At 47.4% G+C, this 23248-nt stretch overlaps 1 protein-coding gene across 4 annotated transcripts in view; it reads right to left on the bottom strand.

Annotated features, from left to right (window-relative positions):
* The window catches only part of CHKA (choline kinase alpha), a 68903-nt gene extending 49397 nt beyond the window's left edge, over window positions 1-19506 (bottom strand). Inside the window, exon 1 of one of the 4 annotated variants that reach the window (XM_024255541.3) lies at window positions 18886-19506. In XM_024255541.3, coding sequence (XP_024111309.1) covers window positions 18886-19223 — 338 coding nt within the window. In that variant the 5' untranslated portion in view covers window positions 19224-19506. The remainder of the gene's footprint in view (window positions 1-18885) is intronic. The other 3 variants (XM_024255540.3, XM_024255542.3, XM_054525526.2) reach the window with 3 other exon arrangements.
* Window positions 19507-23248: the final 3742 nt, after the last annotated feature.

Below are 23248 nucleotides of genomic sequence, written 5' to 3'. Positions count from 1 at the left end.
ACAGTGTTGGGAAAACTGGATATCACATGCAGAAGAATGAAATTAGATCCTTATCTCACACCATATACAAAAATAAACTCAAAATGGATCGAAAACTTAAAGTAAGACCTGAAACTATGAAACTGCCGTAAGAAAACATAGGGGAAAAGCTTCATGACCTTGGTCTGAGCCAGGAATTTTTTTTAAAAGACCTCAAAAGCACAGGCAACATGAACAAAAATAAACAAATAGGATTATATCAGACCAAAAAGCTTCTGCACAGCAAAGGAAACAAGAGTGAAGAAACAACCTACAGAATAGAAGAATCTATTTGCAAACTATACATCAGTTAAGGGGATAATATAGAAAATATACAAGGAACTCACAGCAAAGAAAGGAAAAACCAATTAAAAAATGGACACCAGCTACTCAAGAGGCTGAGGCAAGAGGATCACTAGAGCCCAGGAAGTCAAGGCTGCACTGTACTTTAGCCTGGGTGACAGAGCAAGACCCTGTTTAAATATATATATATATATATATATTTGCCCTAAATGGTGGCGTGTGCCTATATTCCCAGCTTGGGAGGTTGACACAGGAGGATTGCTTGAGCCTAAGAGTTTGAGGCTGAAGTAAGCTATGAATGCACCACTGTACTCCAGCCTGGATGACAGAGCAAGATTCCATCCCTCAATAACAAAAACAAGGCAAAAGACCCAACAGACATTTATCAAAAGATGACAAATAAATGGCCAGAAAGCCACGTGTGGTAGGTAGCACGTGCCTGCAGTCCCAACTACTTGGGAGGTTGAGATGGGAGGATTACTTGAGCCTGGGAGGTTGAGGCTGCAAATGAGCTGTGATTGTGCTACTGCACTCCAGCCTGGGTGACAGAGCAAGACCCTGTCTCAGTAAATTAAAAAAAATTAAATAAATGGCCAACAGGTATATGAAAAAATGCTGAACACCACTAGTCATTATTACACTGTCTATTATCAATGATAAAAGATAACAAACGCTGACAAGGATGTGGAGAAAAGGGAACCCTTACACACTGTTGATGGCAATGTAAGTTACTACAGATATGAAAAACAGTATGCAGGGTCCTCAGAAAATTAAAAACAGAATTACCATTAAGATCCAGCTCCTGCTCATCAAAGCAAGTTTAAAAAAAAAAAAATCCAGGCTTGGCGCAGAGGCTCATGCGTGTAATCCCTGCATTTTGGAAGGCTGAGGCGGTCAGATCACCTGAGGTCAGGAATTCGAGATCAGCCTGGCCAACATGGTGAAACTCTGTCTCTATTAAAAATACAAAAAAATTAGCCAGGCATGGTGGTGCACATCTGTAATCCCAGCTATTTGTGAGGAGGAAGCACAAGAATCACTTGAACCCGGGAGGCAGAGTTGCAGTGAGCCGAGATCGCACCACTGCACTCCAGCCTGGGAGACAGAGCAAGGCTCAGTCTCAAAAAAATAAAAAATAATAAATTAAATAAAATAAAAAATTAAAAATCCAGCAATCCCATTACTGGTAATACATCCAAAGGAAATGAAATCAGTACATCAGACATCTACACTCTCATGTATATTGCAGCACTAGTCACAAAAGCCATCAATTGATTATAGAATAAGTGTAAGTGTCCATCAACAGATGAATAAAGAAAATGTGGTATATATACACAGTAGAATCCTATTAAGCCTTATAAAAGCATGAAATTCTGTCATTTGTGACAATATGGATGAACCTGGAGGACAGTACTTATATTAAGCAAAATAAGTCAGGCACAGAAAGACAGTAACAATGTGATCTCACTTGTGTAGAATCTAAAAAAGTTGATCTCATGGAAGTTGAGAATAGTGCTTACCAGAGGCAAGGGGAGGCGAGGGGAGACAGGGAGAGGTTGGTCAACTGGTACGATATTATAGTCAGATGGAAGAAATAAATTCACCTTATACCCCATAAATAGGACAATTATTATTATTATTATTTTTTGAGACTGAGTTTTGCTCTATCATCCAGGCTGGAGTGCAATGGTGCAATCTCGGCTTACCGCAACCTCCGCCTCCCAGGTTTAAGCGGTTCTCATGCCTTAGTCTCCTGAGTAGCTAGGATTACAGGCTCCCGCTACCACGCTCAGCTAATAATTTTTGTATTTTTAGTACAGGTAGGGTTGCACCATGTTGGTCAGCTGGTCTCGAACTCCTGACCTCAAGTGATCCAATCGCCTCGGCCTCCCAAAATGCTGGGATTACAGGCGTGAGCCACCGCATCCGATCAATATGTACAATTATTACATGTCAATTATAAACATTATGAATAATGCTCCAATGTTTCAGCACTTACATCAAATACACAGGTTATAAAATTATAAAATTCTGGCCGGGCACAGTGGCTCACGCCTGGAATCCCAGCACTTTGGGAGGCAGAGACGGGCAGATCATCTGAAGTCAGGAATTCAAGACCAGCCTGATCAACATGGTGAAACCCTGTCTCTACTAAAAATACAAAATTAGCCAGGCGTGGTAGCACATGCCTGTAATCTCAGCTACTCAGGAGGCCGAGGCAGGAGAATCGCTTGAACCCGGGAGACGGAGGCTGCAGCGAGTTGAGATCGTGCCATTGCACTCCAGCCTGGACGACAGAGTGAAACTCCACCTCAAAAAAAAAAAAGAGATTATTTAATGCCTGTTACATTCTATAGCACTGTAAAACAAGAAAAACCCATGCTACATGCTACAGTGATACAACAACTTAGTAGGCTGCCCAAGGTCTTGAAATATGTCATCTCTAGGCCAGGCACGGTGGCTCACGCCTGTAATCCCAGCACTTTGGGAGGCTGAGGCGGGTGGATCACGAGGTCAGGAGTTCAAGACCAGCCTGGCCAACATGGTGAAACCCCATCTCTATTAAAAATACAAAAATTAGCTGGGCATGGTGGCGGATACCTGTAGTCCCAGCTACTCAGGAGGCTGAGGCAAGAGAATCGCTTGAACATGGGAGGAGGAGGTTGCAGTGAGCCGAAATCAGGCCACTGTACTCCAGCCTGGGCAGCAGAGTGAGACTCCATCTCAAAAAAAAAAGAAAAGAAAAGAAAAAGAAAGAAATATGCCAACTCTAATGTCAAACATCTATCTATTTTTAATTATTTGGGTTTTTTCCCCTGTCATTTTTAGCAACGGGGATATTTTGGGATTCATGTATGTGAATCAGCTGAATGAATGCTTAGGCAGATGACAAACCTGAGGAACTGTCTGCTCCAACCTGTAACACAAAGATTTCCACCTGATAAATTAAGATAAGAAGTGACCTAACCAACTGTATTTTGCTGAAAACCAAAAAAGCCACTGAAAGCCCTGCAAACTGTCTACAAGTCACAGGGCACCCAGTCCAGCACATACAGGGCTTAGTCCCCAAGGCTGAGGGCCTGGACCTAGGAGAAAATAGAGCAGGCAGTTCCATGACTATCATCTAAAAGTCAAAATGACTAGAAAGAAAAAAAAATCACGACATAACCAGTGTCTCAACAGAAAAATGATCTTTAAGCCATAGGGCTGGCTACATAGAAAAGAGAATACAGCATAATATCAAAACAGCTACTGAATTTAGAGCACAAGGAAAATAAGAAAAAAAGCAGACTTTTGAAAAATTTCTTCTAACCATCTAAAATTCAAATTGCAGCTATGGCTCAGGTGAAAAAAAAAGTGCTGCAGTAAAACATCAGCATCTCTACGGAGTAATCAGGACGGTCTTAACCCCCAGCTCTCTGAACACAAGAAAAGCCAGGAGGTACCATTAAAAGAACAGGCTAGGCCAGGCACAGTGGCTAACACCTATAATCAATCTCAACACTTCAGGAGGTCAAGGTGAAAGGATTGCTTCAGCCCAAGAGCTGCAGACCAGCCTAGGCAACATAACAAGACTTGATCTCTACAGATTTTTTTTTTTAATTGGCCAGGCATGGTGGCATGAGCCTGTGGTCCCAGGTACTTGGGAGGTTGAGGTGGCACGACCGCTTGAGCCTGGAAGGTTGGGGCTGCAGTGAGCCGTGATCACATCACTGCACTCCAGCCTGGGCAACACAAAAACCCTGCCTCCAAAAAAAAAAAAAAAAAAAAAAAAAGACCAGTCCAGCCCAGGTGGAGTGCTGGCTCTGCACAAAATAGCTGTGTGACCTTGGGCAGGCCTCCAAGTCTGTTTTCACACCATAGAACAATGTAGCAGTATCTAACAGAAGTTTCTGCGAAAATTACATGAGATCATATGAGCTGTTCACTTATCAGCACCAATTGCAAAGCAAAGGTTAATATTTAAGAGGATGCCAGAAGGAAGAAAGGATAAAGCTCAGTCTTAAGAATTCTACTCCAGCACGGCTCAGCCTTGACGCTTCATATCTGGGGCCAGGTCATTCTTTGCTGAGGGGCAAAGCTGTCCTGTGTACTGCAGGAATGTTTAGCAGCAACACTGCCCTCTATTCACTAGATGCCAGCTGTGCTGCCACCAACATGGTAACAATAAAAAACACGTCTGGCCGGGCATGGTGGATCATACCTGTAATCCCAGCACTCTGGGAGGCCCAGGCGGGTGGATCACGAGATCAGGAGTTCAAAACCAGCCTGGCCAACATGGTGAAACCCCGTCTCTACTAAAAATACAAAAATTTGCCGGGCGCAGTGGCAGGCACCTGTAATCCCAGCTACTTGGGAGGCTGAGGCAGGAGAATCGCTTGAACCTGAGCAGCAGTGGTTTCAGTGAGTCAAGATTGAGCCACTGCACTCCAGCCTGGGCGACAGAGTGAGACCCTGTCTCAAAAAAAAAAATGTTCAAACATTACCAAGTGGCGAGGTGGGGGTATAAAATCACCCCATTATTCCTTTACTTTTTATCATTCTTTCTGCAGTTTTTACCTATTTTTCCTTCCCCAAAATTTGAACACCAATTTGTTCTCTAGCTTGATTCCCAACTTATAATCTTTTCCTTCCTCTATTCAAAATAATTTCTTCCTCCTGATTTGCCTATTTCAGTTAACAGTAGTGCCCTTTTCCCACTCACCCAGGCTCAAAATCTTCCTCGTTTCCAATGGCCTGGTCCTCTCCCTATCTCCCAAATTCTCTCCTCCTTTCCATTCTCAATGCTCCTGCCCAAATGTACATCCTCCCCCAACCCCCACTACAGCAGCCTCCTCTCTGGTCTCCCAGCTTCTTGATCCCTCTCTCCTCTATGCTATCCCCCAGGCCACCTTAGAAAGTGTTTCTAAAATACAAATTTCAAGCCGCCACTGTCCCTAGCACAGTCCTTGGAACATAGCATGCCTCTGCCTACCCTTCCCACCTAGGAGGTCCTTCCACCAGGCATGGTCAGAAGTACCCCCTCCCACTTTCTCATAAAGTGCTTGCATCCCTTCTAGCCCACGCTGACTCCCAGTCAATACTCGACAAAAAGAGTACTAGGCACATTAAGATGTGTAAATACATTATGAAAGACATGAAAATTACGATCTCATTGTGGAAAACTAAAGACAAGGGCTGTGCCCCAGCACGCAGCAGAACGAGGAGATTCCCTGCCACTGACACAGAATGGAGAGGTCCTGGAAGGACGCTAGACAGGCTGACGGGGCTCCACCAGAGGGGAAAACAGGAAGGACAACGTGGGCATCACTGAAAGCAATATATGATAGATAACAGAAGAAGTGCTTTTATTATTATTATTATTTAAATTCTACTCCTAGCTGGGTGCAGTGGCACGTACCTGTAGTCCCAGCTAATGAGGAGGGTGAGGTGGGATGATCGCTTGAGCCCAGGAATTCCAGGCTGCAGTGAGCTATGATCCCACAAATGCACTCCAGCCTGGGCAAGAGCAAGACCCTGTCTCAAAAAAAAAAGAAAGAAAGAAAGAAAGAAAAATACCACTCAACCACTCAACCTTCTGGTTTCTAGTCCAGCATGTAAGAAGCTTAAAAGTCGCCACCTGATCCTAACAACATGTAAAAAGCTGAATGAACTGAAAAATCAACTCAAAGAAATAAGGTGCCTGGGCGCAGTGGCTCACGCCTGTAATCCCAGCACTTTGGGAGGCCAAGGCGGGAGGATCACGAGGTCAGGAGATCGAGACCACCCTGGCTAACACGGTGAAACCCCGTCTCCACTAAAAATACAAAAAATTACCCTGGCGTGGTAGCGGGTGCCTGTAGTCCCAGCTACTTGGGAGGCTGAGGCAGGAGAATGGCGTGAACCTGGGAGGCAGAGCTTGCAGTGAGCCAAGATCATGCCACTGCACTCCAGCCTGGGTGACTGCAAGGCTCTGTCTCAAAAAAAAAAAAAAAAAGAAATGAGGTTAAGGGGGAAACTGCTGCCTCCCAAATTGGACAGACAGACAGGCAGATACAGAGAATCACAGTTTACTGAAGCAAAATCCTCCACCAAATCAGCACTAGGGTAGGAAAACCCTAACTATAACTAACAAATTCCTGGAGGCTCAGTGTGGACAACTGTGAGAGTTTAAAACTCCAGGAGACCCAATTACTGGGGAGCCCCATTCTTTGACGAGTTTTACCTCCAGGAGCTCTACCAGTTCCTTACAGTGAAAACTGAGGGGGGAAAAAATCCCTTCATGCTTCCAGCAGAGGGAGGGGCAAAGAAACCTTTTTTTTTTTTTCTTTTCTTTTTTTTTTTGAGACACAGTCTCGCTCTGTCCCCCAGGCTGGAGTGCAGTGGCGCAATCTCGGCTCACGGCAAGCTCCACCTCCCAGGTTCACACCATTCTCCTGCCTCAGCCTCCCGAGTAGCTGGGACTACAGGCGCCCGCCACCATACCGGGCTAATTTTTTGTATTTTTAGTAGAGACGGAGTTTCACCATGTTAGCCAGGATGGTCTCAATCTCCTGACCTCGTGATCCTCCCGCCTTGGCCTCCCAAAGTGCTGGGATTACAGGCGTGAGCCACTGCGCCCGGCCTCTTTTTTTTTTTTTAAATACACCAGAACATTCTGTTCTTAACAAGGTCTGCCCTGAGGAGAAATTATTTTGCCAGCGCCTAACCTTTTGGGATTTTCTCAGAGCCTAAACTTCTTGGGAGAGGGCAAATACACAATTCCAGCCCCCTCTGGCCATTCTGTCCCACCTAAGTGGGGAGGAGAACTAAGAAAAATGGGTAATGTTCACAGTCTAAGTGCACAGGCTCACCAAAAGACTGAGACCTCACCATAGGACTATAGGTTAAACATTCAAAAATCAACAACAGGCTGGATGTGGTGGCTCGTGCCTGTAATCCCAGCACCTGGGGAGGACAAGGCAGGTGGACCACTTGAGGTCAGGAGTTCAAGACCAGCCTGGCCAACATGATGAAACCCTGTCTCTACTAAAAATACAAAAATTAGCAAAATGTGGTGGTGCACACCTGTAATCCCAGCTACTCGGGTGACTGAGGCACGAGAATTGCTTGAATCCAGGGAGTGGAAGTTGCAGTGAGCCGAGGTCACGCCACTGCACTCCAGCGTGGGTGACAGAGCGAGACTCTGTCTCAAAATAAAAAATAAAAAATAAAATCAATTAATATAATCTACCACATCAACAGGCTAAAGAAGAAAAATCACATGATCATATCAATAGATGGAGAAAAACTATCTGACAAAATCCAACACCCACTCATGGTAAATAATAAACTCTCAGAAAATGAGGAATAGAGAGGAACTTCCTCAACTTGATAAAGAACATCTATAAAAAACCTACAGCTAACATTATACTTGATGAGAAAGTCACAGCTTTTCTATGAAGAACAGGAACAAGGTAACAATGTTCCCCCTCACCACTTTTTTTCAACATCATAGGAAGTCCTAACTAATAAGAAAAGGAAATTAAAAGTATACAGATTAGGAAGAGAGAAATAAAACTTTGTAGATGATATGATTATCTATGTAGAAAATCAGAAAGAAGTGACAAAAAAAATTTCTGGAATAAGAGATTATATAGCAGGACTGCAAGATACAAGGTTAATACATAAAAGTCAACCCGTTTCCTATATACCAGTGACAAATAAGTGGAATTTGAAATTAAAAGCACATTACCATTTATATGAGCACCCCCAAAAATGAAATACTTATATATAAATCTAACAAAATGTGTATAAGCTCTGGTTGAGGAAAACTATAAAACTCTGATGAAAGATATCAAAGAAGAACTAAACAAATGGAGAGATATTCCATGTTCACGGGTAGGAAGACTCAATATTATCAAGATGTCGGTTCTTCCCAACTTGATCTGTAGATTTAACGCAATCCCAATGAAAACCCCAGCAAGTTATTTTGTGAATACCAACGAACTGATTCTAAAATTTACAGGGAAGCCAGGCACAGTGGCTCACGCCTGTAATCCCAGCAATTTGGGAGGCCAAGGTAGGCGGATCACTTAAGGTCAGGAGTTCCGAGACCAGCCTGGCAAACATGGTGAAACCCTGTCTCTACTAAAAATACAAAATTAGCTGGGCGTGGTGGCGTGCACCTATAATCCCAGCTACTCGGGAGGCTGAGGCAGGAGAATCACTTGAATCCAGGAGGTGGAGGTTGCAGTGAGCTGGGATCACGCCACTGCACTCCAGCCTGGGCAACAGAATGAGACTCCATCTCAAAAACAAAAACAAAAAAAAAAAAATGATAATAATAATAAAGTTCATAAGGAGAGGCAAAAAGCCTAGAATAGCCAATGAAGAATAAAGTCAGAGGACTGACACTACTCAACTTCAAGAATCATTATGAAGCTACATTAATTAGGCCAGGCGCGGTGGCTCATTGCCTGTAATCCCAGTACTTTGGGAGGCTGAGGTGGGCAGATTACCTGAGGTCAGGAGTTCGAGACCAGCCTGGCCAACATGGTGAAACCCTGTCTCTACTAAAAATACAAAAATTAGCTGGGCGTGGTGGTGGGCGCCTGTAACCCCAGCTACTAGGGAAGTTGAGGCAGGAGAATTGCTTGAACCTGGGAGGCAGAGGTTGCAGTGAGCCAAGATCGTGCCATTGCACTCCAGCCTGGGCAACAAAAGTGAAACTCCATCTCAAGAAAAAAAAAAAATACAAAATGAGCCAGGTATGGTGGTACACACCTGTAATCCCAGCTACTCAGGAGGCTGAGGCATGAGAATCACTTGAACCTGGGAGACAGAGGTTGCAGTGAGCCGAGATCATGCCATTGTACTCCAGCCAAGACACTATCTCAAAAAATAAAAACAAAAAAGCTACATTAATTAAAACAGTGTGGTATTGGCAAAAGAAAAGACAAATGGATCAATGGAACAGACTAGAGAGTACAGAAATACACTCACATGGTCAACAGATCTTTGACAAACGAGCAAAGGCAATACAATGTAACAAATGTTTTTTACAACAAACCATTTGTTGTTTCAACAAATGGTCCTGGAACATGCCCCGCGCGGTAGCTCACACCTGTAATCCCAGCACTTTGGGAGGCTGAGGCGGGTGGATCACCTGAGGTCAGGAGTTTGAGACCAGCCTGACTAACATGGAGAAACCCCATCTCTACTAAAAATACAAAATTAGCCAGGCGTGGTGACACATGCCTGTAATCCCAGCTACTCAGGAGGCTGAGGCAGGAGAATCGCTTGAACCTGGGAGGTGGAGGTTGCGGTGAGCCGAGATCACGCCATTGCACTCCAGCCTGGGCAACAACAGCAAAACTCCGTCTCAAAAAAAAAAAAAGAAAAGTCCTGGAACAACTGGACGTCCACATGCAAAAAAAAATCTAGACAGACATTACACTTTCCAAAAATTAAATCAAAATGGATCATAAACCTAAATATAAAATACAAAACTAGATAATTTCTAGATGGTAACATAGAAGAAAATCTAGATGACCTTAGGTATGGTGATTGCTTTTATTTATTTATTTACTTTTTTTGAGACGGAGTCTCACTCTTGTCGCACAGGCTGGAGTGCAGTGCCGCAATCCCGGCTCACTGCAACCTCTGCCTCCCAGGTTCAAGCGATTCTTCCTGCCTCAGCCTCCCGAGTAGCTGGCATTACAGGTGCCCATGACTACACCGGACTAATTTTTTTGTATTTCTAGAAGAGACAGAGTTTCACCATGTTGGCCAGGCTGGTCTCGAACTCCTGACCTCAGGTGATCCACCCATCTTGTCCTCCCAAGTGCTGGAATTACAGGCATAAGCCACTGCGCTCAGCCAGATTACTTTTAGATACAGCATCAAAAGCATGATCCATGAAACAAATAATTGATAGGCCAGACTTCATTAAAATTAAAAACTGCTTTGCAAAAGATACTGTCAAGAGAATGAAAAGTCACAAACAAGGAAAAAATATTTGCAAAAGACACATCTGATAAAGGACTGTTAACAAAAATATATAAAGAACTCTTAAAATTCAAGAATAGGAAAACACTTTCCCACTCAAGAAGGTGTGGCAGGTGCCTGGCACGGTGGTTCACGCCTGTAATCCCAGCACTTCGGGAGGCCGAGGCGGGAGGATCACGAGGTCAGGAGATCAAGACCATCCTGGCTAACACGGTGAAACCCCGTCTCTACTAAAAATACAAAAAATTAGCCGGGCGTGGTGGCAGCTGCCTGTAGTCCCAGCTACTCGGGAGGCTGAGGCAGGAAAATGGCGTGAAACCGGGAGACGGAGCTTGCAGTGAGCCGAGATCGCGCCACTGCACTCTAGCCTGGGCAACAGAGCGAGAGTCTGTCTCAAAAAAAAAAAAGAAGCTGTGGCAGGAAAAAAAAAAATTAAATTAAAATTTTAAAATGGGCAAGAGGCTCTGTGGCATGCCCCTATAGTCCCAGATACTTGGGAGACTGAGGCAGGAGGACTGCATCTGTGAATATCCACTACACTCAAGCCTGAGCAATGTAGCAAGACCCAGTTTCTTAAAAAAATAAAAAGGAAAAAGAAAAAGACACAAACTGACATCTCATCAAAGATATACAGATAGCAAATAAGCATCTGAAAAGATTTTCATCATATGTCATTAGAAAGTTGCAAATTAAAATAAGATACCTGACTGGGCACGGTGGTTCACTCCTGTAATCCCAGCACTTTGGGAGGCCAAGGTGGGCAGATCACCTGGGTCAGGAGTTCAAGACCAGCCTGGCCAACACAGTGAAACCCACCTCTACTAAAAATACAAAAAATTAGCCGGGCGTGGTGGCAGGCACCTGTAATCCCAGCTACTCAGGAGGCTGAGGCAGAGAATTGCTTGAACCCGGGAGGCGGAGGTTGCAGTGAGCCAAGATCACACCACTGCACTCCAGCCTGGGCAAAAGGGCAAGACTCTGTCTCAAAACAAAAACAAAAAACAGCCAGGCGCAGTGGCTCATGCCTGTAATCCCAGCACTTTGGGAGGCCGAGGCGGGTGGATTACCTGAGGTCAGGAGTTCAAGACCAGCCTGGCCAACATGGTAAAACCCCATCTCTACTAAAAAATACCAAAAATTAGCCAGGCGTAGTGGCAGACGCCTGTAATCTCAACTACTCAGGAGGCAGAGACAGGAGAATCGCTTGAACCCAGGAAGCGGCGGTTGCAGCAAGCCAAGATCGCGCCATTGCACTCCAGCCTGGGCAACAAGAGCGAAACTCCGTCTCAAAAAAAAAAAAAAGGAAAGAAAAAGAAAATGAGAGACCATTATATGCCTATCAGAATGACCAAACACCAGAATGCTGACACCACCAAATGCTAGTGAGGACATGGAATAACAGGAAATCTCATTCACTGCTGGTAGGAATGCAAAATGTTACAGCTACTCTGGAAGACAGTTTGGCAGTTCCTTACAAAACTAAGCATAACTCTCACCATATGACCAGCAATCATGCTCCTAAGTATTTACCCAAATGAAAACCTACACATGAATGTTTAGAGTAACTTTATTCATAATTGCCAAAACCGTGAAGTAACCCAGATGTCCTTCAGTAGGTGAATGGATAAATAAACTGTGGTATATCCAGATGACAGAATACTACTCAGTATTAAAAAGAAGTGAGTTATCAAGCCATGAAAAGACACAGGGAGGCTGGGCACAGGGGCTCACGCCTGTAATTCCAACACCTTGGGAGGCCAAGGCAGGCAGATGACAAGGTCAGGAGTTTGAGACCAGCCTGGCCAATATGGTGAAACCCTGTCTCTACTAAAAATACAAAAAATTAGCCAGGCGGGGTGGCACATGCCTGTAATTCCAGCTACTTGGGAGGCTGAGGAAGGAGAATTGCCTGAACCTGGGAGGTGGAGGTTGCAGTGAGCCAAGATTGTACCATTGCACTCCATCCTCGGCGACAGAGCGAGACTCTGTCTCAGAATAAAAAAATAAAAAGAAAAATAAAAAGAAGAAGAAGAAAAGACAAGACAAGACACAGGGAAACTCAATGCATATAAAGTGAAAAAAGCCAAACTGAAAAGACTACACACTATATGATTCCAATTCTATGACATTCTGGAAAAGGCAAACCTATGGAGACTGTAAAAAGATCAGTGATTGGCTGGGCTTAGGAGGGAAAGAGGGATAAACAGACATTAAGTAGAGGATTTCTAGGGCAGTGAAACTATTCTGTATGATACTACAGATGGTCTCCAACTTATGATGGTTCAACTTATGATTTTTCGACTATACAATGGTACAAAGGTGATATGTATTCGGAATAAACCATACTTCGAGTAAACATACAACCATTTTATTTTTCATTTTCAGTAATCAATAAATTACATGAAATATTTAACACTTTATTATAAAAACAGACTGTTAGATTATTTTGCCCAACTGTAAGCTAATGTGTAAGTGTTCTGGCAAATTAAAGGTAGGCTAGGCTAAGATATGCTGTTCAGTAGATTTGATGTATTAAATGCATTTCAATTTATGATGGTTTATCAGGGCATAACCCTGTTGAAGTAACCTCATCATGTAAAAGCAGTGTCAATACAATGGTGGATACATGTCATTATACGGTGGCCAAAAACCACAGAATGTACAACAGCAAGAATAGGATGTAGTGTGTTATGGACTCTGAGTGATAATATGTCAATGTAGGTTCCTCAGTTGTAACAAATGTACCATTCTGGTGGGGGAAGCTGAGAAAGGGGAAGGCAGTGCCTGTGTGCAGGCAGGGGATTATATGGGAACTCACTGTACTATCTGCTCAATTTTGCTGTGAACCTAAAACTGCTCTAAAACTGGGCACAGTGGCACACACTTGTAATCCCACCTACTAAGGTGGCTGAGGCAAGAGGGACCACTTGAGCCCAGGAGTTCAAGACCGGCCTGGGTAACACAGTGAAATCCCCCATTTCTAAACAAACAAATACAAGCTGCTCTAAAAAATTAAGTGTATTAGTTTAAAAAGGAAGAAAGAAAAAGAAAGCCAGCAAGCCAGCCACCCAAGGAACAAAACTTTCCAGTAAAAACAAAGTTTAAATAAAATTGTATCTTGAAAAATGAAACTGAAAATTGTTTCTGTTCTTATATGTAACATAATTTAGGTTATAATACTACATATTTATGTTTAACTTGAAAAGCAAACGTTTAAAATGAAAAGTAGGGAGTTTGGGCACAATTTTTCCAAAAAAATTACGATGGCACCATAAGACACAATTAACTTCCTATGTGAGTTTTACTGCATAATTTTACAGTTTCTGAGGACTTGGCCAGTCTTTTCATGGGACTCTCTCCATCTTCTGATATGATTCTATTTTGCAGGGCCCAAGGTATAATCCTCCTCAATGATTTTCTTTTCACTGTTAGTGGGTCTGTGGAACGTAATGTCAAAAGATGTGTGAAACTTAGTCACCAACATTTCATTCATTGAACTTCATGAAATCTTGTATCCTTCGCAAGATTTTAAACTTCATTTCACAACTGCTGTGACCTTATCAATCAGCAATGAAAATAACAAACTCTTAAGCTAGGCACGGTGGTTTACGCCTGTAATCCCAGCGCTTTGGGAGGAGGAGGCACTGGATGTAGCCCAGGAGTTCTACACCAGCCTGGGCACCATGGTAAAACCCCGTGGCTACCAAAAAATACAGAAATTAGCCAGGTAGCCAGGCATGGTGGCTCATGCCTGTAATCCCAGCACTATGGGAGGCCGAAGCAGGCAGATCATGAGGTCAGGAGTTCAAGACCAGCCTGGCCAACATGGCGAAACCTCATATCTACTAAAGATACCAAAAAAAAAAAATTAGCTGGCCATGGCACGCGACTGTAATCCCAGCTACTCGGGAGGCTGAGGCAGGAGAATCGCCTGAACCTGGGAGGCGGAGGTTGCAGTGAGCCGAGATCGCGCCATTGTGCTCCAGCCTGGGCAACAGGGCCATACTCAGGAGGCTAAGGCATGAGAATCACTTGAACCCGGGAAGCAGAAGTTGCAATGAGCCGAGATCACACCACTGCACTCCAGCCTAGGCTACAGAGCAAGACTGTCTTTAAAAAAAAAAAAAAGAAAAAGAAAGAAAATGATAATAACATACTATTGATTTGACAGGCAGGGACAGAAGTTAGTATTAAGCTGTGATGTCTGGAAATGAACAAATTTACTAAGTGGTCAGCTCATTAACAACAACTCTCATGTTAGGACAATTTTTATTTTTCCCTATACCACTCATAGTTGGAGAGACTCAGACAAAGACCTCCGTTCATCACACAGCAAAGAGGCGAATTTAAGCTAAAAATGACAATTTCTACACTTATCCAGTTCCGGTGTGCCAGGCACTATCCTGGTGCTGGAGATACAAAGATGGACATGAAATGCCCTCTAGGAATTCAATCTAACAACAGAATGGAATGAATAAACACACACACAAACGTGTTAAGGGTTGTGATAAGAAGGCCTGCATGTACAAAGTGCTAAGGATGAGACACACAGGGGAAAGAAATTCAGTATGTCTGGTTCTCTCTGAGTTAAGCCTTCAAAGAGGAATTTTAAAAGCAGACACACCAAGGGAAAGGCTGCCAAGCAGAGGGTAGGGGCAAAGAAAGGCCTGGTAACTGAAAACACAAAGCTCATCCAGAAAATGCAGGCTCCAGTGTAACTAGCTCAATGTTAGTTGCTGTGGTTCTGGAGAAGGAGTGATTTTAAAACAGTAATAACAAAAAGAACCAGTCTAAAAAGTTAGGCCAGGCAGGATGCAGTGGCTAATGCCTGTAATCCCAGCACTTTGGGAGGCCAAGGAGGGTGGAACACCTGAGGTCAGGAGTTCGAGACCAGCCTGGCCAATACAGTGAAACCCCATCTCTACCAAAAATACAAAAATTAGCCGAATGTGGTGGTGCATCTGTAACCCTAGCTACTCGGGAGGCTGAGGCACAAGAATCGCTTGAACCCAGGAGACAGAGGTTACAGTGAGCCAAGATCGCACCAGCCTGGGTGACAGAGCAAGACTCCATCTCGAAAAATAAATTTAAAAATAAAAAATAAAAAGGTAGGCCAAGGCTCAAGTTTAGACCATGCAAACAAGTTTGGATTTTATTTTCCAATATTTGAGAAATCCATAGCAACAAGATACAGAATGGATTAGAAGGAACACACAAAATGCAAGAAGATCCTAAGGTACCTCCTATTATAGTGTCTAAGCAAGGACAGCAAAGGGACCAGACTGAAGGTGGGGATACAAAAGTAGCTCATCAGGTTTGAGTTACAACTGTGTGCAGAGGAGGGATTTCTGGGGGAATGCAGAGTTAGAAATGATCCTGGGGCTCTGGCCAGGCTGCTGCTACAAACGCAGAGAGAAAGCAGAAGCACATTCCCGGGTGGGGAGGAGCCAAAGGGTTAAATTTGGAATAGGAATGCACTGAGTTGAAGTGGTGAAGTCTGATCAACTACTGCAGATGCACTGGCACTCAGTGAAACATGGAGCTCCAGAAACAGATTGGGGCCAGGTGTGGTGGCTCAGGTCTATAATCCTGGCACTTTGGGATGCTGAAGCGGAAGGACTGCTTGAGCTCAGGAGTTCAAGACCAGCCTGGGCAACATGGCGAAACCCCATCTCTACAAAAATACAAAAATTAGCCAGTAATGGTGGTGCATGCCTGTAGTCCCAGCTACTTGAGAGGCTGAGGTGGGAGGATCACCAGAGCCTGGGAAGGCGAGGCTGCAGTGAGCTGTCATCACACCACTGCACTCCAGCCTGTGCGACAGACTGAAACCCTGTCTCCAAGAAAAAACCAAAAACCAGAATCAGATTGGGAAATGTCAGTAAAATTTGATAGCTGGAGCCATAATAACTGCAACTGCCTATGCAGAATCACTGAATTTCAACCAGGCGAATTCCTCTCCTTCTCCCCACCTCCAAATTCCCTTGTCTTTTTTAAAAGCTAGACATCATCCACTTTCCCATGTCCTAAATCACCTTTTTTTCTCTTTATTAAACTTATTCCATAACTACATTCTCTTTCAGAACACAGGACTGAGAGAGTGTACTCTTGCAACATTATGTAAAAAGGTCATCCAATCCAAAAGGAAAGCTGTGTTTTCCAAGACTGCTAACTCCTGGAGAAAAGAAACAAGACATCCTCAATGCTTTCCTAATAACTGGTTTGAGCAAAATGCAAAAGTTTAACTGCTGAGTGACTCTCCCTGGAGAAAGGCATGAAAATGTCTTAAGGCTGGATCTAGGGTGTCCAAACATTTTCACAGGCCGCAGGCTAGCGCACTGGTGCAGGAGACGGGGACACCAGAGACCTGGCAGTTCAGGCTTTGAAGGCAGTAAACAGCCACTGACCTCAGGCAAGTCACTTCTTTAGGTTTTTCACTTCACAGACTGATAAGTACATGGCCTAAAATGATCGCCCTTCTAGTTAAGAATTTTCAGGCCTAACTAAAAGTAGATTAAAGTAAACCTTGGAGAGAGCTGAATTTTTTTTAAGTGCCATTAAGCAATTCAGGGATTATCTAAACAGCCTCGGTTTTCTTTTCTCTGCTTCCTTACCAACTGCCTTTTAACTCTCTCTTAGCTCATAAGCAGTCAGAGGGGCTGAAGCACAAAGAGGAAGTGAAGCTCAAAGAGTTAATTTTGCTGCATTAGTGGCTCTGGTGAAAGACAGTGGGCACGGAAAAGGAATCAAATGACCAAAACTGGGCTTCGGGATTACTGGTGGCAGCCAGCCAGCAAATTTCTAGATACTGCACACAACCTGGTCAGCCAACTAAAAGAAAATTGGCAGAAAATGACGGAACACATTCTTTGTTTTTGTTTTTGTTTTTTTGAGACAGTCTCCCTCTGTCACCCAGGCTGGAGTGCAGTGGCATGATCTCGGCTCACTGAAACCTCCGCCTCCCGGGTTCAAGCGATTCTCCTGCCTCAGCCTCCCAAGTAGCTGGGACTACAGGTGTGCGCCACCATGCCCAGCTAATTTTTGTATTTTTAGTAGATATGGGGTTTCACCATGTTGGCCAGGCTGGTCTCGACCTCCTGGTCTCAAGTGATCCTCCTGCCTCGGCCTCCCAAAGTGCTGGGATTACAGGCGTGACCCACCGCGCCTGGCCGGGAACACATTTTTTTTTTTTTTTTTTTGAGATGGAGTCTCACTCTGTCGCCCAGGCTGGAATGCAGTGGTGGGATCTCGGCTCACTGCAAGCTCCGCCTCCCGGGTTCACGCCATTCTCCTGCCTCAGCCTCCCGAGTAGCTGGGACTACAGGCGCCTGCCACCACGTCCAGCTAATTTTTTGTATTTTTAGTAGAGACGGGGTTTCACAGTGTTAGCCAGGATGGTCTCGATCTCCTGACCTCGTGATCTGCCCGCCTCGGCCTCCCAAAGTGCTGGGATTACAAGCGTGAGCCACTGCGCCCGGCCCGGGAACACATCCTTAAAGATCTAAATAGAAGGATGCACACACTACGTTGAATGGTTATGTCTTGGGAGCAGAGTGGTGAAAGAAGGTCAGACTTCTGTTAAGTCTGAATACCTACACGCGTACTTCTGTAATTCAAATTTAAGATTAAATATTTTCAAGTTTAAAAAAAGGAAAAAATGGCCGAGCGCGGTGGCTCACGCCTGTAATCCCAACATTTTGGCAGGTCGAAGCGGGTGGATCACCTGAGGTCGGGAGTTCAAGACTAGCGTAACCAACATAGAGAAACCTTGTCTCTACTAAAAATACAAAATTAGCCGGGCGTGGTGGCGTGTGTCTGTAATCCCAGCTACTCGGGAGGCTGAGGCGAGGAGAATCGCTTGAACACGGGAGGCCGTGGTTGCAGTGAGCCGAGATCGCGCCACTGCACTCCAGCCTGGGGACCAAGAGCAAAACTCTGTCTCAAAAAAAAAAAAAAGGAAAAAATATTTCTACCTTACTCTTATTTTAGGAGCCATGCCTCCCACCTTTGTCTAGTAACACAGCTATAGTGATGTCTCAACAGTCTCTTAGGGGATGAGAAAATGCTACTCCTCCACTAACAATGACTCTTGGAGAGGGGAAAAGACATCAAATCGCAAACTCGAGAAACTCACAGAAAAAAGTTAAAAAGTGGTTTGTGTTTTTAAAGCCAGCCACAACACCTTCATTTAAGGCTCTAAACCGCAGAGACTTTCTAGACCTGTCTTAAGCGTCAGTACCACACGCACTTCGTGATGGAACGGTATTGTTCTCCTAGAATAGAGCCGTTTTCTTATGAAACCGACGTTTTTACAAAAGCCTGCCTGTGGACGGCCTGCGGCGGCCGCGGACCCGCTTTCCTTGGATTTCCCGAGGGCTGGGAGAAGGAGGGCTTTCGCCGGCTGCGGTCCCCGGCCCCGGCCCCGGCCCCGGCCCCGGCCCCTGCCCCGGCCCCGGCCCCGGCCCCTGCCCCGGCCCCGGCCCCGGCCCCTGCCCCGGCCCCGGCCCCCGGCCCACGCCCCCTGCCCAGACCCCGCCCCGGCCCCGCCCCGCGTCACCTGACTGGCCCGCGGCCCCCAGACCCGGCGCCACCGACCTGATGACACTGATGTGGAACTCGTCCTCGCGGAGGCCCCGCCAGGCGCCGGGCAGGAACTCCTTGCACCACAGATAGGCCCTGCGCCGCGTCCGGGGCTCCGGCTGCTCGTCTGCCGGCGGCGGCGACGGGGGCTGGGGCAGCGGCGGCGGCGGCGGGGGCTGGGGCAGCGCGAGCGGCGGCTGTTGGCCGCCCAGCTGCTTCGACTCGAGGTCGCTGGCGGCGTCGCGCTGCTGCCCCACGCCGGGCGGCGGGGCCGCGCTGCCGCTACCGCAGCTAAGCAGCAGCCCCAGGGGCGAGGGCTCCGCCTCGCCCCCGGTGCAGAACTTGGTTTTCATGCCCGACAGGCGGCCGAGGAGGCGCGGGCGGCCGCAGCGCGAGAGGACGAGGCTCAGGGTCCGGCCGGGCGCCCGCCTCAGGGGGCCGAGCGGGAGGCCGCTCGCCGCTCTCTCACTGGCAGGCCAGCGGGGCGGGGGGCCGCGGCGGTTGGGCGCGCGGGGCGGCGGCGGCGGCGGCGGCGGCTGTGGCGGCTGTGGCGACTGCGGCGACTGTGGCGCGGGGATGTGCTGCTCCCCGCTGCACTCGCTCCTCTGCCGCCGCCGCACGAGGAGCGCCGGCCGCGTCACAGCCCGCCCTCGCGCTCGCCACTGATTGGCCGCCGTTCTCAGGCCCGGCGCATCATAACCGCCGCCGCCCTCGCCACGCCGCCTCCCCATTGGCTGCGGCGCCGCCCCCAACCTAGAGCGCTGCGGCCTCCGGGAGCGGGGCCCGGGCGGAGGGGGCGGGGCGTCGAAGGGGCGCCCACGGTCGCAGGGAAGGGGGAGAGGGGAGCGAGGCGCGGGGGGTGCCGGGAGAGCGGCTGCGGGGTGGGACGGAGCCGGACTGGGCCGAGCGAGGGAGGCTCCTGAGCCTCGGAGGACCCCGGGGTTGGCTTTGGGAGCTGAAAGTTTCCTTGGACCCCTCGGAAGCCCCGTGACATCAGAGGCCGGGCCTGGCAGGGGCAGGCAGGAAACGTGTCTGGAGGCTACTGCCCTCTCCGCGTGACCTTGGGCGAGCAGCCTCCTCCTGGGGCTCAGTGGGTGTGATTTTGTAACATTTCCCAGCGCTGCGAGAGGCGCGTCCTCGCCCTGTCCAACGCGGAGCCCGAAGAATTACTAAGAAACCGAGGTCTGAAGGAGGGAAGAGGTGACGGGCTCGAGGCCACAGGGTGGGCCAGGCTGGGCCAGACTGCACGCCGGCTACCGGGGCCCAGCCCTCTGCACGCCTCCCGCAGCCTCAGTTTCCCTGTCCGTGGTACTGAGGATTCTCAGGCCTAGAAGTTCAGGGCTGGAGGCCCCGGGACCGGCGAGGAAGGGGCATCATCCCCGCCATGGGGCCGCTGCAACTGCCCAGAGCACAGGCCAAAGGTGCGTGCCACGGGGCTACTGGCGTTGTGGACGCTGTCCCCTGCCTCCCCATCCCCCGCAGGAAACAGCCTTGTGACCGTGACTAACGCACCTTTGCCGGGGTAGAGGGGCAAGAACCCCTGCTACCGTTTGCCACACGCTGCCCCATGTCCCTCACTGCTCCCGTCCTTCCTGGAAGTCAGGTGCTGATACATATAAAAATTACGGATCCCATTTTACGGCACATGAGCTGAAACAGGAGGTTTCCTGGGCTGCCAGGGGCTTAGGAAATCCAGTGCCTGATGCACAGGAAATGCTTCTATGTGGGGAGTTCACAGTCTTCCAGAAGCAAAAAAAAATTTTTTTTTTTTTGAGACGGAGTCTTGCTCAGTCGCCCAGGCTGGAGTGCAGTGGCACGATCTCGGCTCACTGCAACCTCCGCCTCCCGGGTTCACGCCATTCTCCTGCCTCAGCCTCCCGAGTAGCTGGGACTACAGACGCCCACCACGACGCCCGGCTAATTTTGTGTGTGTGTGTGTGTGTGTGTGTGTGTATTTTTAATAGAGACGGGGTTTCATCGTGTTAGCCAGGATGGTCTCGATCTCCTGACCTCGTGATCCACCCGCCTCGGCCTCCCAAAGTGCTGGGATTACAGGAGTGAGCCACCGCGCCCGGCCGCAAAAACCTTTTAGAGTGTGTACTTGGCTGAACTTGCTCCACGCAAAATGGTCTTATTTAAGGATAAAAATGAAAGGGGACTTTTGTAAGGCTGCTGTGGCGACAGGCCTGGAAGTTGACCTGCAGGGAGGTAGGAGAGACCAAGGCCCCTGGGACGGAGGCCGGCCACTGGATGTTTGAAAGGCTGAGATGCCAAGGGCTTCAATCTGGGGAGGCCGTTTGGATAAAGGAGCCAAGGACTTTCTCTAAAAATACCAGCTCACAGGGAGGTGGGGCCATGCCAATGGCCTGCCCAGGTGACAAGCCCTTTGTCCCACTGTCCCCTGGCACCAGTCTGGTAGTCTCAAAGGAATGCCAGAAATCTGGCCAGGAGGAAGGGACACTAAAGTAAGGAGTGGCCCTCTACAATTTGAAATAACTCTTTCTGGCATCTGCTGGCTTTTGTTAGGAAAAGCCTGAGACATTTTTATGGGATCACAGTTCCCTGTGGGAGGAAGAGGTTGCCTCAAGGCCAGGCACGGTGGCTTATGGCTGTAATCCACCATGTAATGCTGTGGCCTCACTTTGGGAGGCCAAGGCAGGAGGATCACTTGAGCCAGGAGTTTGAGACCAGCCTGGCCAACATAACAAGACTCTGTCTCAAAAAGTAAAAATGAAAAAAAAAAAAAATTAACAGGGCATGGTGGCTTACACTTGTCCAACTACTTGGGAGGCTCAGCCAGGAGGATCAATTGAGCCTGGGAAGTCAAGGCACCCACTGCACTCCAGCCTGAGTGACAGAGTGAGACCGTATTTGCTGAATGAATGAATCAGTGAGCTCCTGGCTCAGCAATTATTAACTTATGACTTTGGGCTGAGCCTTGGTTTCCTCAACTATAAAATGGGGATTATAATACCCCGAGCACCCAGGATTGAATGAGAGAACGTATGCAAAATGCATAGCATGCAAGAAGTAACCGTTTGGTTGCATGCAGTGCATTGCATGGCATTGCCTTTGCCAGTGGTTGGTTTTCAGAGATGAATAATGCATGCACTTGTAGCAGTTCACAGCTTGGGAAGACAGTGTCGTATAAGAAAAGAATTTGGGCCGGGTGTGGTGGCTTATGCCTGTAATCCCAGCACTTTGGGAGGCCAAGGTGGGAGGTTTGCTTGAGGCCAGGAGTTCAAGATGAGCCTGGGCAACAAGTGAGACCCTGTCTCTACAAAAAATAAAATAATTGGCCAGGCACAGTGACATGCGCCTGTAGTCTCAGCTACTTAGAAGCCTGAGGTGGGAGGATCCCTTGAACCCAGGAGTTCAAGGCTGCAGTGAGCCATGATCACGCCACTGCTCTCCAGCCTGGGCAACAGAGGCTGTCTAAAAAAATAAAAATACAGTTTAAACAAAAATAATTCAAACACTCCGATAACCAAAATGTCAATGTCTGTGCACAAGTAGACAAGAGTTTGAGAGAAACTTGCTATGGCAGGCACTGGTCCTAAGGAGAGGTTGTTCCAATTACCAAACCTTTTCCTCTAGGATAAGATTTAAAAGTTATCCAAAAGCTCTGTGATTGATGCTGAATTCTGAGAGCAGACTTAGAGGGTGGGTGATGGGCCTTAGGAGGGATAGAGGAAAGATTGGGAAGTTCCCGTCCACTCTCTGAATTTCCTGCTGATGGGTTCCTCGGGGTCCACCCACGGGCCTCAGCCCTGCCACCAACTCCAAGGCCTGTTCTGAGAAAGGGCTTTGTGAGTCTGACTCCCCCCGAGATGGGGGAACCCGCTGTCAAGCACGTGGTAGGAGCAGGCTTTGAGCACTTTCAAAGATGCTGCATGCAGCAAGTTCCCTAAGCAGCAGTGAGGTGAGTGTAATTAGCAGTTCATCTCCCAGGTGGCAAGGGAGCTTCACAGGGGATAAAACCATTCGTTAAAGGCCAGCAGGACCTGGGACTCCACCCAGGACCCCATCCACGGGAGCCTTGTCCTTCTGTCCTTCTGCACCATAAGCACCTTTGGCCCAGGAAGCACTAGACATTTGGCACAGTGGGGATTCCCTCACAGGCTGGAGAAGCGGAGCCCTGGCAAGGCTGTGCTCACACCTCCTCCCAGGTCACACCCAGGACCAAGCAGCCCTGCTCCCGTTCTGAGCCTTAAAATATTGATGAGAACACAGAGGCCACCCGGCTGCAATCCTCCATGTTGAAGATTGGGTTGCAGTGCCAGCTAGCAGAGTGACATGGAGCTGAGCTTTCCCTGAGTGTTGAGAGTGGCCCCAGCCCAGCTGTCAGCGAAAGGCTGTGTAGGTCCAGCAGCTTTCT

The sequence above is a fragment of the Pongo abelii genome, chromosome 9, assembly GCF_028885655.2.
Source record: "Pongo abelii isolate AG06213 chromosome 9, NHGRI_mPonAbe1-v2.0_pri, whole genome shotgun sequence".
NCBI lineage: Eukaryota > Metazoa > Chordata > Mammalia > Primates > Hominidae > Pongo > Pongo abelii.
This window is presented reverse-complemented; position numbering and strand designations above follow the sequence as displayed.